The 15,909-nt window shown below is 43.1% G+C and overlaps 1 protein-coding gene across 1 annotated transcript in view; it reads right to left on the bottom strand.

The window, feature by feature from the left end:
- Window positions 1–15,909, bottom strand: part of PHLPP1 (PH domain and leucine rich repeat protein phosphatase 1) — a 225,644-nt gene that overhangs the window by 64,366 nt on the left and 145,369 nt on the right. The window contains exon 4 of the mRNA XM_024203917.2: window positions 15,598–15,764. Coding sequence (XP_024059685.2) covers window positions 15,598–15,764 — 167 coding nt within the window. The remainder of the gene's footprint in view (window positions 1–15,597; window positions 15,765–15,909) is intronic.

Here is a 15,909-nt window from a genome sequence, read left to right as displayed (position 1 = left end):
AAACTCCACTACTCTATTCCAGAATGCAGTATGATTTTTAAAAAAATATGGTCAAGAAAAAAGTTTACCGTATGATTTAAACTAGATTTGACCAGAATCCCAGCCTGCCAAGTATATGTAAATTAGAAAGGCTGTCCAATTAAGTTAGTGGTTGAGCACACCAATGTGTTTTCATACTAACCATATGTGATTACAAGATAAAAGGGAATATTAAGTGCAAATAAACTAGAGAAGATTTTAATCTCTACTTTTTCCTATCTAACAGCAAGTAGCATAATATTTTATTCTCAGGAAATTCAGCTGTAATTTTTCAATATATTGCTAAAACAGTTACTGAAGGCAATATGCCTCTGCTATTTAAACTTACTGGTCCAGATATTACATTTAAAACAAGCTTAACAGCAGAAGAAAAAAAATAGGGATGAGCATCCAAATTAATTTTACTAGGTATCTGATGCTGAAAGAGAAAAATACTTTATCAAAGAGACAAGCAAAAATAAAAACAAGTCCATATAAATTTAGAACTAGCTCTTGAATAAGGAAAAAGTGAAAAAAATCTTATTCAATTGAAAGTACAGGGGGAATTTCAGATGGGCAGAATATAAATACCCACCCTGGAAACGAGCCGGGAAGTCTTGAACAACATCTCTGCTCTTGCAAAAAGTACCGGGGAAACTTTTATTGATCACAAGTAGTCGGTGCATCACTTTTCTACAACTCCTATTCCTGAATAGTCATATCATGAGGACACAGACAAGGGCAAGCAGCGGATGTGATGTGAGATCACTAGCAGATTAACAAAGAGTACAAACTGTGTGTGTGTGTGTGTGTGTGTGTGTGTATGTGTATATATATATATATATATATTTTTTTTTTTTTAAAGGGGCAGATTCCTCTTCAATTAACCATTCAGAAAGGGAGAGTGACAGATAATATGAAATAGTAAACTAACTTGCATTAGACTTCAAAGAACTAGAAAGGAAGGTCTAAGAAGGGTTCCAGACATACTCCAGAAACCCTGGAATGCCTAGCATGCTTTCTCTCTTAATTAGTTGCTAACCACCTTTTAAAGTAAGCCTCATGCTATACTTATGTACTGATTTGATCATTCTCTCCCATCTTTGAGCAGTTAAAAAAAGTGAGTATGTTAAACTTAATCAACTCAAAAGAGAAATGTAGTTCACTGTAATTATAAGCTCACATCTTGAGACTGAATTAACACATTTGCCACCTCTATTTCCACTTCATCTCAATCTCTATAAAATGTCATTGACAACAGAATTATAAATAAAGTAGTTTTATTGTAGTGACACATGCAAACATCACTTAGTTGAAGGTCAGTCACCATTTCCATTACAAGCTATTCTTCTCCAAAAGTTGTACTAAAATGGTAATAAAAATGTCCTTGAAGTTAGATGCTAGCACAACGTAAAAAATCTCAGCTTATCATTTCGGAGGTTGGGATGGGAGAAAATGGATGAAAGACAAAAGCTTACCAAAAGAATTCACATCAGCAGCTTTAAAGCTGCATCAAAAAGGAATAGTCAGAAGTAGACCAATACATAATCTCCATTATTTATTTCAATATGCTTTAAAAGTACATCCATGCCAAAGCAGGCATTTCCAGCAGCAAAGTCCTGTTTAGTAATGCAGATTCATTAAATTCCACAAGAATCCAAGTCACCAGATGCACCATAAGTGCTACACAAACTACACTAGCCTAACACTTTTTACTTTGTAGCATACTTCATAGCATCCGGTACTTAGTCTTCATTTTTTAACTACACAGAAATGAAATGCTACACAGTTTCGGCTTTCAGGTGGTTCTGCTTACAAAATAGCGCTTTTTCAGACAAAAGTTTTTGCATTCTATCAGATTTAGTTAATTATAATTGTTCGGTGTTTTGACAGTATTTTTGTCCAGAATTTTATAATTTATTGTGTTTAGGTTTGTTGGTTTTTTTACATTAGTTATAAGTTTTTCAAAGAAAAAACTAAACAGTGTAACTACAAGTAGACAAAATGATGGATATGAAAGTCCTGAAACAGTACCAAAAATAGACAGTAACAATTCTAAGTAGTATTTATAGGCCGAATAAAACTAAAGAAGCCACATTCTGCACAGAACATGTTCCAGCTAAGTGCTTTGTTTGGTGTTTTAAATTCCAACTCAGTGTTGTCAGCCCACATAAACATGAGCAGCCAATGGAACTCAGAAGTAGCAAGCACTGGCTGGAAGCTAGCTTTTGCGACCAACTCTGGCAATCCAAGAGAATCCTCTAAGGCTTATAGTGAACATGCACTTTTGGGATGCCACGGTCATGACGACACTTCTGTCCTAAATACTTGCTTAGGTGGTCAGATTTCAGTCTTCTGCTTCAAATACAAAGCTCACAGGTAGGTACAGAAATAGGGCACTCCTGCCTCCAAAGTGCAGGGGACCTCCACAATCTTCCCGCTTCGCACAGCATTCCTTTCCTCCTGACAACACACCCCACCTTTAACTTAAAGAGCAAATGAAGATTGATTTGTGTTTATAAAATCTCCCTGAAAAAAAAAAATACAGAGTGCACAGCTGCTTTAAAACATAGGGCCCAAGAACCATTGCTTCACTTGTCCTTCTCTACTGCACTCATCAAGTCTTTGAGTGTTTGGCGAGGGGAAAAGGTAACAGCTCTGAAATTGGTTCTTGATAGCCATTTGCATCTGGCTAGCAAAGGGTGCTGTAACAGGTACTAGCAGGCTACAGGGCTTCCCGCCACACATCCCTTTCTCTCCCAGAGAAAGGAGGCAACCTGAGGAAGCCACTTCAGCTTGTTCTGCTGGAGGAGAGAGCCATACGGGACAAGTCTGAAGAGGAGACATTGCCTCCCCCACAATGGGGAAGGAAGACACAGCAAGAAGCTAGAGGGAAAGGAAATAGTGGGACGAACTGGAAGACAGAAGAGGGAAGTATGACCCATGAAGATGACAGAAGATAGTAAGTCTGCTGGTTGCCCCCCAAACCCTTGTAGAGGAGTAACACGCCATTATGCTACTTCCTCCTCCCCAACTTCCTTCTCCAGCAAGAATGGTAACAAGCCAGAGGTGCAAATGCCTCGTAGGCGCCTCCATAGTTTCAGAAAACAGTTACTAATCTTTCCGTATCTGTTGTTCTTCAAGATGTGTTGCATATGTCCATTCCACTGTGGCTGTGTGCGTGCCCCAAGCACAGCTGCCAGAAATTTTTCCCTCTGATACCCATCAGGGTGGCTCAGGCATCTTCTGTTGCCGCGTGCACATAGCGCCAGTATAAAGGGTCCAGCCCATCCCATGCCCCTTCAGTTCCTTCTTTCCCAGCTAATCTCCGATGTAGAGCGGTAGGATGGCATGTTGTGGAATGGAGATGTGCAACACATTTTCAACAACAGTAGTTAAGGAAAGGTTAGTAACTGTTTTTTCTTCCAGTGCTTGCACATGTCCATTCCACTGTAGGTGACTCCCAAACAGTTGCCTAGGCGGTGGGATCAGAGTTATGGGCATGTTGACTGCAAAACTGCTCAGTCAAAACTGGCATCGTCCCTAGCCTGTTAAGTAATGGTGTAATGAACAGAAAAAGTATGCACTGACGACTAAGTCGCTGCTCTGCAAATGTCCTGAATAGGGACTTGTGATAGGAATGTTTCTGAGGATGCCTGCGCATTTGGGGAGTGGGTGGTCAGGGTAGCTGGTGGTGGAACAATCACCTGGACGCAACTCATGCGGATGCATGATATGATCCGAGACGAGATTCTCTGAGCAGAGATGGGGAGACCTTTCATCCTGTCGGCTACCACTGTGATGAGTTGGGTGGATTTACGGAATGGTTTGGTCCTTTCTATGCAGAACGCTACAGGATGTCTAACGTCCAGAGCGTGAAGACATTGTTCCTCTCTCGTTGCGAGTGGCTTCGGGTAGGAGACTGTAAGAAGATTGCCTGCTTGTTATGGAACTGGGAAACCACCTTTAGGAGGAAGCTAGGGTGAGGACGTAGCTGCACCTTATCCTTAAAGGAGACCGTATATCGAGGTTCTGATGTGAGGGTGGGGACCTCCAAGACCCTCAGACTGAAGTAATGGCCACTAAGAAAGCCACCTTCCATGAGAGGTATGATAAGGGGCATGTTGCCAATGGCTCAAACAGGGGACCCATAAGTTTTGATAAGACCAGGTTTAGGTCCCATGGAGGGCCAGATTCTTGTATTCAGGGGTATAGTCTTTCCACGCCCTTCAGGAAACGGATAGACATCTCTGGTGAAAAAACAGACTGGTTATCCACTCGGGGTGGAATGCCAAAATTGCTAAAAGGTGAACTTTAATTCAGGAGATAGCTAAACCTTGCTGTTTCAGGTGTAATAAATATTCAAGTATCTTCTGCAGAGATGACTGCGTGGGTGAGACTGTGTGGTGGGAAGCCCATATGGAGACCTGTTTCCATTTTGAGAGGTAAACAGACCTGGTGGAAGGCTTCCTGCTATTTAATAGGACTTGGCAGACCTGCTCCGAGTAAGTCATCTCACCAAGATTTAGCCATGGAGCTTTTAGGCTGCCAACTTGGGGGAGCTCAGGTTTGGGTGGAGCAGTCGACCATGGTCCTGGGAGATCAGCTCCAGATGTTGAGGGAGCAGAATCAGAGACGCCACTGTAAAGCCTAGCAGTATGGTGAACTAGTGCTGAGGGGGACAAGATGGGGCTATGAGAATGACCCATGCCTGGTCCCGCTTGATTTTTAGCAGAACCTTGTGCATGAACAGGACCGATGGGGAAAGTGTAGTACAGGTGACCTGTCCACGGGAGTAAGGTGGTGTCTGAGTGAACCCAGGCTGTGGCCTCACAGGGAGCAAAACTGGTGACATTTTCTGCTGTGCTGGGTTGCAAACAGGTCTACTTGGGGAGTCCCCTACCACTGGAAAACGTCCCTCACAATGTCCGGGCAAAGGGACCAGTCATGGTAACTGGAGAAAGACCTGCTGAGGCAATCTGCCAGCTCGTTCTGCACTCCTGGAAGGTGAGAAGCCTCAAGGTGGATTATGTGGGCTATGCAGAACTCCCACAGCTGAATTGCTTCGTGACACAGGGGAAAGCGAGTCCCTCCCTGACTGCTGAGATAGAACATAGCTGCAATGTTGTCCATAAGAACCAACATGCTCTTGCCTGTAATGTGAGGCAGAAAGGCCTGACAGGCCAGGTGAATTGCCCTGAGCTCTCTGACACTGATGTGTAGCAAGAGCTCTTCTGGAGACCAGAGGCCTTGAGTCCTCAGGGGCCCCAGGTGAGCTCCCCAGCCTAGCGCTGACGACCAGGGATATCGACAGTTGGGACTGTGAGAAGGGAATGCCTGTGCAAACTGCCTACGGGTCCAGCCACCAGTTGAGGGAGGCAAGGACCCCGGGGAAGATACTGTGAGGACAGAGTCCAGATAGTGGCGATTTGGAGAGTACACCGAGGCCAGCCATGTCTGAAGGGGTCTGAGGTGCAGTCTTGTGTGCTGCACCACATACATATATGAGGACATGTGACCCAAAAGCCTCAGACAAAACCAGGCTGTTGTAATGGGGTGGCCCTTAAGATTTACTATCAGGGATGTGATAGACTGTGGCCTGGGTGGAGTTGAGCACCGCTCCAATAAACTCTATCCGCTGCACCAGAGTAAAGGTAAACTTCTTCACATTTATTAGCAAGCCTCTGGCCTGCAATGTCAACTGGATGAGGTGGAGGCTCGACTAGCTGAGCTCTGGACCGGCCTCTCACTATCCAGTTGTCCAGATACAGGTAGACTTGCACCCCCTGTTGCCTCAGAAAGGTCACCACTTTCACCATGCATTTTGTAAACACCCGCAGGGCTGCCAACAGGCCGAACGGGAGTACTGCAGATTGATAATGCATTTGGTTCACAACAAACCTGAGGAACCTTTTGTGGCTTTGGAAGATCGATATGTGAAAGCAGGCGTCTCTTAAATCGAGGGCAGCATATCAGTCCCTGGGATCCAGGGAGGGAAGACAGAGAAACCATGCGGAACATTAGTTCCTTGAGGTAGCCGTTCAACTGGCATAGGTCTAAAATAGGTCTGAGACCTCCTTTGGCTTTCAGGATGATCAAATAGCAGGAGTAAAACACCTTCCCTCTTAAATCCTATGGAAACTCTTCCACACCTCCCACCTGGAGAAAAGAATGCACCTCCTGGACTAGAAGTTGCTCATGAGAGGGGTCCCTGAAGAGGGACAGGGAGGGAGGGTGGGAGCGGGGGGAGACAAACAAATTGAAGGGTATATCCCACTTCCACCATGCTCAGCACCCAACTGTCCATGGCGATACAAGATCACACACTGGTGAAGTGATACAGGCGGTCTGCTAATAAAGGGGAAACAGGAACCGGGAATATGGAAGCTGGTACAACGTCCTTGAGCGTCGTAATCAGAAGTTCTGCTTAGCACCCCCTGGGTGTCTGGAAGGGGCACACACTGACGCCAAGGCAGTAGGGAGTGGCAACCTGCATCTAAAGCTCCTGCTATGGTTCCACAGTCCCTAGGTTATACAATCATGGAGCTTCACATCGGTCTGCTCAGAAAAAAGTGAAGCTCCCTTGAAGGGAAGGTCCTGAAGGGTTTGCTGGACCTCATGCGGGAGACCTGAGGACTGTAGCCATGAACTCCTTTGCATGGCCACTGTGGAGGCCATGAATCTAGCTGCTGAGTCCACCACATCCAGGGCAGCTTGCAAGGAAGCCCTGGCTATCAACTTCCCCTTGTCCACCAGCGAGAACTTCTGCCTGACCTCTTGGGGAAGCAAGTCCTTATGACTTCAGCATGTGGGACTCCATGTTGAAGTCACATCTGTCCAGCAGGGACTGCTGGTTAGTGATCCCAAGCTGCAGCCCCCCGGTAGAGTACACCTTTCTACCGAAAAGGTACAATTTCTTGGAGATTTTCGCCTTAGAAGTTGCCCCCTGCAGACCCTGCCTTTTCCTCTTGTTGGCCACGGACACCACCAGGGATTGGGGGTGGGGAGGAGGGAGAAGGGGGTATGTGTATAGGAACTCATAGCCACGGGCAGGGACAAAGTATTTCCTCTCAACTCTTTTCAAGGTGGGGGGAAGGAAAGCCACAGGGCTTTCACCGGGTCCATAATGGCCTCATTGAGAGGCAATAGCGCTGGTGCCATGCTGTCCCTCCTCTGGTGCAACCAGTTTGTCTGGTATCAGACTCAGTGTCTGAGTCAAGGCCGGAGTCAATGGTGCCGACTGTGATGCTGAGGCAAAGAAGCAGCCTGATCTAGGTCACACTCCACTCTGCTCCCCATGCCTGGCTGTCTTTGGTGTGGGGGAATGTCCCCTTTCAGCCAGCTTCTTTCTGTGCTGCTTCTTTGGCACTCGGGATTGCGAACGGTGCCAGGACTCCCGTATGGTGGGATGAGCACTCCTCTCGGACTCAGATCAGCTTGGCTCAGAGGAAGGTCTCAGTGCTGCCTCCCTTAGAAGGAGCTTTAACCTGGACTCCCAGTCCTCCTTCGTATGAGGTTGAATTCAAGGCAGATCTGATAATGATCCCCGACATGAGCCTCATCCAAGCACTTTAGGCAACTAGAGTGCAGGTTGCTCAAAGGCACAGCCTTGTTGCAGGAGAGACAGGGCTAGAAGCCCGGTTACTGAGGCATGCCTCAGCGCCGGGAATGGACAAAACTCCGCTAACTAATGGAGAAAAACAACTATGCTAACGTACTAGGATTAAAAAACTATTTACAAACACTAACTATATACAACTACAGTGAAAAAAAACAAAACAGACCAATGAGAAAAGCTTGCCGTAGCAAGGAGAGCAGGGCCAGTGACAACCACAGGCAGTAAAAAGGAACTGAGGGGGCGTGGGGTCAGCTGGGCCCTTTACCGGCATTATGTGCACACAGCACCAGAGGGCATCCAAGCCGCCTCAAAGGGTGCCACTGAGGGGAAATTTTCCAGTGACTATGCTCGGAATACCTGCAGTGGAATGGACATGTGCAAGTACTCGAAGAAGAAATGAGTATGTTGTCAAAGTCATGAAAGATCCAGAAACACGAGATCTGAAATCATGAGATCCTGAGCGAATTGCGTGGTTTGGGTCTGACTCCTGATTTTGTAACTGTCTCTGGAAAACCCTCCTGACCCCCATGTGTGCACATTTTCAGGATGAAAATTCAAATCGAAACGAACACAAAGCATGTACATAAAAATTTAGGACATACCATTCCCATCCTTGTCTCCTCTCCTCCCGAGAGCTCTTGGCATGACATTCTTTTCCTCAGCCACCACTCCCTGGCAACCCCACTCTCCTCTCCTACAAGCACTCTCTTCAGCATCTTTCCACAGACTTTCACCCACCCTCTCCAGCCGCTCCTAACCCCAGCAGACATCGCTTGTTCCAATTCTCTACCTCACCTCACATGGCATGAAGCAGCCTCTGCCCTTCAGTACTAATTCAACTTCAGCAGTCTGCACCAGAACCCAATCTGTTACCCCACAATCCAGCAGGTTAATTCCCCTCTCTCAAGTCCTTCAACCCCGTGGAGTCAGCCTCACCCCAGTTTCCAACAAATACTGCCAACTTCTCTGCCAATAGAAGGTTACGTTGTTGTCCCCTCCCCCTGATTTCCTACACTATTACCCAAACAATATGACCTTATCCACAGTTACTGCACTGCAAGTGGAAGAAGGCCCATCTAAGGCCTCTATTGCCTCATTTTGAGGGATGTGGTTGGCTCCCTGATGCTTCTGTGCAGGACACTGAGGGGTACACAAGAACTACAGGCAGCAGCCCCCTCAGCAGATGGAAGAGGTCTCTCATGGTCACAGGTGGAACAGGTAACTGAGCTCAGATTCCTGAGCCACCTGCAGCTGCTCACATGATCAGAGCTTTAAAGGACCTCACAATTAAGGAGTGCTGGCAAATAGGGTATCAACCACATTTTATTCTGCTTAGGAAGACTCTGACCTTTGAGGGGTTCACATATCACTGGTTTTATGTATTTTTGTAATAATGCGTTTTATAGCTCATCTTCTTGTAGCACAGTATGATTATGCGATCTGCCACAATGATGCAATATTACAATACAGCGTTTTATTATTTTGACATTTCTTACCATGCTCACCATTGTAATCTTGTGGGGCAGAGAATATAGGATTTAGTAGATTGTCAGCTTGGCAAATAAACAGGCCTTTAAGAAAAGGCTTGAAAACGAGTTTCCAGACCTATTAACGAAGGCATTTGTATATAAATAATGTTTTTTTAAACCAGAATGCACAGAGTTTCTGGAGACTTAGTGCTCTTGCCATTTTATTTGAAAAGTGTTTCCAGGGACAGTTTTTCCAAATTTGGCAGCTATAGATGATCATCCCTGTTCTATACGAAGCAGCATATCTAGGTTTTTTCCTAGGGCTGTCAAGCGATTAAAATAATTGCAATTAATCATGATTAATCGCACTGTTAAACAATAGAATACCATTTATTTAAATTTATTTAAAGAGATCGCACTGTTTTAAAAACCAAAAAATTAACAAGTGCTTTTATGTTATTTTTTAAATTCCAAATGGTAACTTTTAAAACAACCCTTTACAATGTTTGCAACTCAAACACTGCGGTATTTTGCAAACAAAACAAAGGCAAAATGGACTAGAAAGTGATTGCTGTTTTCGTGTCATTTAAAAAGTTCAATTTTAAAAAACGTTCAGTTTTAATGATCCGCTATTTGTAAAATAAGATTTTATTTAAAAGTTTATTTTTCTCCACCCACCAGTAACGCAGTGAATTACCGTTTGTAAAAATAAGTTCCTTCCCAGCATCTGCAGTTATGAAAATAAAATACCTCAGCATTTAAGCCTTGATTCAAAGCCCACTGAAGTCAAACAATCTCTTTCCATAGACTTCAGTGGATTTTGGATTGGGCCCTTATAGAGAGATTATTTTCCTATGACTGAGCTACTGAGCTATTAAATGCCTTATCCCCTTCCTCCTCTTGTGTACATTTGTAACCCCAGAATATACCATTTGCAGGTTATAAATTTCTCTGGAAAGCATGACACTATTTTCCTGTTCTTTGGGGTATTTGATTATTTTTGAATTCCTGTGCGTCTTTCAAACAAAACACTTTCACTGCTAGCATCCATAATGTATAAACCCTTTGCTTTGTCATATCCTGTGAAAGCTGGAAGATTTAAAGCTGTGTCACCTGTCTAAAGCAATTTCAAGTAACGGATGCTTGAGAGGAGATTAGATTTCTGAGAGAGGCCCCGAGGAAACCGGTAATGACTGCATGTATGTATTTGTAAAAGAATCTATAGTGTCACTGTTAATTATTAAACCTTAATTACAATGTAAGGGGTGGGGGGAAAAGCTAGTTCCTTGGCGTCATAAGAAGAATTGCTAGAAAATGCTGACGAAAATGGTGTTTGCCAATACTATTTACTTGAAGTTCAGTTGCATGCTTTCACTAAAACATTGTTTAATGACAAACGTTTGACTGAATCATTTTCCATCATTTACAAGCAAACAATGTTCTTAGTGTGTCTCGTATCAGTATTTAATCTAAATGAGACGTATTCAATCTAAACGTATTGCCACAGTGAAACAGATCAGCAGCAAACAATGAATTTTAATCATGAGTTTGCCTCAAACCTCAGAACTGAAGTCACTGGACTAACTAATCAATCTGAATTATCTCTTGCATTTCAGTAAAGGATCTGAGGAGTTTAATTGTAAATAAAGGAAAAACAGCAGTTGCAGCTCCAAGTGTAATGTTTTTGATGTAGCTCCTTAAATTGCTGATCCAAATGCAAGCTGCTTTAGAACATTTCCAGAGTACGAATACCAGTGCAAGTGTAAATCCTAACCTTTTTGTTAAACTGAAAAATTAAGCTTTATTGCTAAAAATGAAGAGAAAAGCGGTGGCATTTTAATACTTTTGAATGTGTGTCCGACAACAGCTCAGGTACATTTGCAATATAGTGCTTAAAAGTGACTGAAGGGACCCCATCCCACCCACTGCTCTGATACCAGCCTTGTGAGTATTTCATTAGCATCCATTACTGCAACAACTGGGGGATACTTTTCCTGAAAGGCATCACCATATTATAAGCTTTAAAGAAGCCACTGTGAACTGGAGCAAGTAAACTCAACTCCCTCAATAAGCCATTTATCTTTTACTGTACTTGAATTTTCACACCACCTACTTTTGAAGGTTAGATTCAAATATTTGTTCCCTATTTTCTACCATGCACAAAAAAGGAAAAATATAGGTGTTGGTACAAAACTACCCAGTACTCTAAGTTCTTTTTACAATTTTGGACCATCAGAAACACACTACAAAGTGGATTTAACAAGTTTAAGTGAGCAATAAAACAAGTGTACATGAATGGTCTCACAAAGTAATGTTTACTTATCTCATGCCCCAAGCAAATATGTCCTTTCCCACTCCTCCCCCTTCCAAAAGAGATGCATGAAGCTGCCAAACTTACAATTAACACATCTTGATTCTTCCTTTTACAATACTTGGAAAATATCAAATGCACAGTTACTATACAACTTCTTTCTAGAGCACGCAGCAATGAATATCTATATTTGAGGGCAGAACTGAATCTCAGGATTATTATTTATCTACTCTGTCCTGTCCCCTCACTGGAATAATCAGACCTGGCATCTTATTTTAATGTGAATAAGATGCTGAGGAAGGCAGGCCAACAAGAAAAGTGTTTTTAGTGCTTTGCAAGCCTTCACAAAGCTAACAATTCATCACCATATCAGGTTTTGTTTATCTACATGACATACTGAACCAGAGTTTTGACTATGTATTGTTCAGCCCTGCAAGGTACATGATCTTGAAAATAGAAACAAAAACAAACTACAATAACTTCACAGTATAATCTTCAAGCAGCCGGTTCCAAACAGATTTCTTTCAGAAGCTGTTGAACGTACATCCACTCCTGGCTAAAACAATATTATCCAAAATGTACACCAGGTGGCTATCGACTGATAGTAATGAAATGCTGGCTGGGTGGCATCCCTATGACCAACATCTCAGTTAAGGCAAGTTACCTGTAGTTAATTGGTAATGAAAAAGCTGGTATTTTTTCCTTCTTGTGAGGTGCCTCTTCTTGTAAGAAGTTTAACGTATGTGAACTAAGCATTCGTGAGAGGTGCTGGAGTTAGTGCCTGGGACAGGTGAAGTGCTTTATTATTTATTCACAGGACCAGGACCCCCACAAGCTGTAGCAGCAGTGCAAGCTTTCCCAGACTGCCCTACCAACTGTGTTTGATTCAAGATTGAACCAAGGAGGCCTGATCTAGGGGTGAGAGCATTTCCATCTCTATGCCCATTCAAATCATTGTCCTTGCTGACTAAAGGGCTTCTGAGCCAGATTCACTAAGGCCCTGCCCCTTGTGTAGTTATGCACCAGAGCAAAGTAGGTCTATAACACTGCACTCAATCAGTATGGCAATGGTTTTGCACTCGCTTTGCGCTGGTATAAATGATTGCACAATGGTGAATCACCCCCCTGGGTCTTTTTCTAGTCAAATTCTTGTTCATTTTAAGTAATAAAAATTAGTTTACAATCTTATTTTTCTTGACTTCAATGACGACATTTACTACAGTTTAATGACCTATGCTTTCAAGAATTAGTTCCTGGTAAAGCACAGAAGGGTTGTTTCCTTTGTGCTTCTATGCTACATTTCAGTGAAGGACTTCAAACCACTTTACATATAATAAATTAAGACTTAACACACTTGTAAAGTAGGGAAGTAGTATCCCCATTTTACAAGGGGGAAAATGAGAGAAGGATTAAGTTACCTATACTCTGCCTTTCACAGGAATGCATGTTCCCTGCTTGCTGAACAATTATGCAATTCAATGTCATTGAACTAGATCTATAGTGGCAACTATGAAAGTTCTCAGAGTGTCAGTAACTCTGCCAGTAACTCAAACGTATAGTCTGACTCCTAAGCTGAAGATCCACTGTTAAGGAACTGTCGAACTCCCTAAGATGGACAAAAGAAACATTCAGTTGAGTCTAGATGAACATTCTTATTTCCCTTTCTGCCTTCTCTCACAATCTCGCTTCCTCTTTAGGAGGCTTACTCCTCTCAGAAAACTGCAAACAGTCTGGCCGGACTGCCCACTCCCTGGGATGCCTAGGAAATTCAAGGTGAACAATGAAATGGTGACAACAAATGGGTGTGGGAAACAGAAGATGGATTAAGTGTTAGTGCTGTGATGGCTGCAGAGGATTGGCTCCAGTGTGAGGTCAGTAAGTCATGAGATGTCAACGACATTTGCCAAGCTGATGCTCACTTAAGAGAAGATACTGCTGAGGCTCAGTGGTGTAGTGTTGCAGCCTTCCCAACATTTCTGTTGTGCAGCCTCAGAGAGAAGCTACTCCCCACATTTGGCACTAAGGGGCCAGCCAACAAGGAGTTTGAGTGCCACCTCAAGGAGTTACCAAAGAAGTGCAAGCCCCCTTGACAAATACTACCAGAAAGATATCTGAGCCCAGCTGATACCAAACCTACTAGATAACCATCAGAAAGGCCACTATACACTAGTGACCAAAGAGTGCTATAAGAATTAATTTCTTTATGTATTTGGTGTCTTCATTTTTGTATAAAACAGGTTAAGTGTATTGCAGAACTAGAGTCACTACAGATTTAGGGTGAATGCTTCCTAAAGGTCCCCATTACTGCTCCTGTCAGCACTGAAGAGGCATAGAATTCTTCTGTCAGGGACCCTGACAGGCATTAAGGGTCCTGACTTAGCTCCAGCTGTCTGCCAGGTGCCTGAAAGACCTTGCCCTCAGGAGGTTACAATCTAGGTAAGACATGTGAGACAGAAAAAAGAACTGTAGAGCCAAGGGGGAGGAGGTTGATAAGGCAGAGTTCTCATCCACAGAGCACCACTGTTTTGCCTATTAATTCATTCTTCTGCTTTGAAAAGGTCCACAGACCTTTAGCAGTTCATCTTCAGCCAACTCTGAGCCTTGGGTGCAGACCGCGCTGTCATTCGTTGGCAGAGTAGGAGTGGCTTCCTTCCTGAGGAGCGAGGCAAATTTTCTGTTCTGTGCCCTAAGGTACAGGTGGCTTTCCTAGACCTCCCTGCTGTAAAGCAGAAACTGAGACCAGAAGAGGAGTGGAAAGGAAGGAGAAGTTTTATTTGATCAAATGAGCTCTCTCTCAGCTTTATGGTTAGACCCCAGGTTTGTCTGAGGGCATTTTTTGGCTCTTCTTGTTGCTGTCTTTCACTGAGGCACTATAGCAGTTCCTACTACTGCAGCACCCTGCAGAGAACAAACGTGGCATACAAAGAGAGTAGCCTGCCATGTTATTTGAACACTTCCCTTTTCAACAGCAGTTGGAACCAAGCCACTCTGTGCACAAAAAAGGACTTCTGTATCTTTTCTAACATTAAAAATAAGAAAGCAAAACTGTATCATGTTGAAGATGCAAGTTGGTTCTTATGTTCACCAATTTGTTCATCTCCAACTGGCAACATAAGGTAGTACAACATTTCTGATATGATTTTAGAGGGCATCAAATCAACTATTCCACTACAGTTTACTTCTGGCTGTGCTCATCTGTTCCTGGAAATGCTGTCTGTTTTGTTTGTGAATCAGACTTATTGGGTTTGTTCATCCCCTACAGTGCCAAATTTTTTGTTTTTCTAAAAGGCAATTGGAGATTATGTAAAAATGCAGCAGCCTGCATAATCCATTTTGTATTTTTTGGATATTTTTCAAAAAGAAAAGGATTAGAAGTGCTGGCTATAATATATTACAATACATTTGTATAGGATCATTCACAAATAATCCAGTGCACTTTGCAATTCAGGCACCACGGAAATTGCAAAACATCTTTACTTGCTATATAGAAACATCCCTCTTTCTGAATATGAACAGCTAGTCTGTTCTGTAATTCTAAGGGATGTACGCAGACACAATATTCATGCCCCAACTACGCAGTGACACGGTTTACTATCAATTTGTTCCTTCTTGCTCTATGCCCATCAGAAAACAGTCACATATATTAGTGGTCAAATCCAGACAGAATCATTAAGGTCACAGCTGCTAGAGGAGTGGGTAGAAGGGAAAAGGAAAAGGGGTAGATGTCACATTTAATTTACTAGTTTGTTTTCCTGACACCTATGTAAAGTCCTACACAGTTAATAGCTGTGGAACAGAACCCATCTGATCATAAAAGTACACTGATGATCAAACATGTGAAAGATCAATGGATTTAAGTTGGGCTCAGGTGTGTAAGGAAACCGTGAATGTGGGAAACTATTTTGGATTTTAAAAGCTTGCTTAAAATTCAGAGAACATTCAAATTCTTTAGGGAATTTGATCAGCACCCTGCACACATTTTCCAAATTAGTTATCTATAAAAAAGACCAGAATCTATCACTCCATAGCATATTTCCATACACAAATATACACATTTTTGTCTTCTTGCAGATATACCTTTAGGGAAGTTCCTGCAAACCAAGCATCACTAAACTTACACACAGTGAGTAATAACAGAATGGAGGATGTGGCTAGAAGCACGTGGCTTTTTTTTGATTTACCTCTGTAGTTCACTAAGCCCTCTAGTTGTTGACACGCTGGGGTTTAGCCTCAGGAAGTTCTGTTTTAAATTGAGATGCGTGAGGTCCTGGCTGTAGAAGAGGTTGGCAGGCAGATGCTCCAGACTGCAGCATGAGAGATCCACTGAGCTTATGCGCTGCGATGCAACCTAGAAAACAAGATAACCGAACACATTAACACTCCTAAAATATGGGAACGTCACTCTTTACACCTACAAGTGCAAGGTAAGATTTTTTACACAGCAGAAATCATTGGCCAATATTGTCAGTACACATGCCCATGTGTGCATAACT

The sequence above is a fragment of the Terrapene carolina genome, unplaced genomic scaffold, assembly GCF_002925995.2.
Source record: "Terrapene carolina triunguis isolate 2854851 unplaced genomic scaffold, T_m_triunguis-2.0 Scaffold53, whole genome shotgun sequence".
Classification (NCBI taxonomy): domain Eukaryota; kingdom Metazoa; phylum Chordata; order Testudines; family Emydidae; genus Terrapene; species Terrapene triunguis.
The sequence above is the reverse complement of the archived record's forward strand: the minus strand, read 5'-3'. Positions and strand labels throughout refer to the sequence as shown.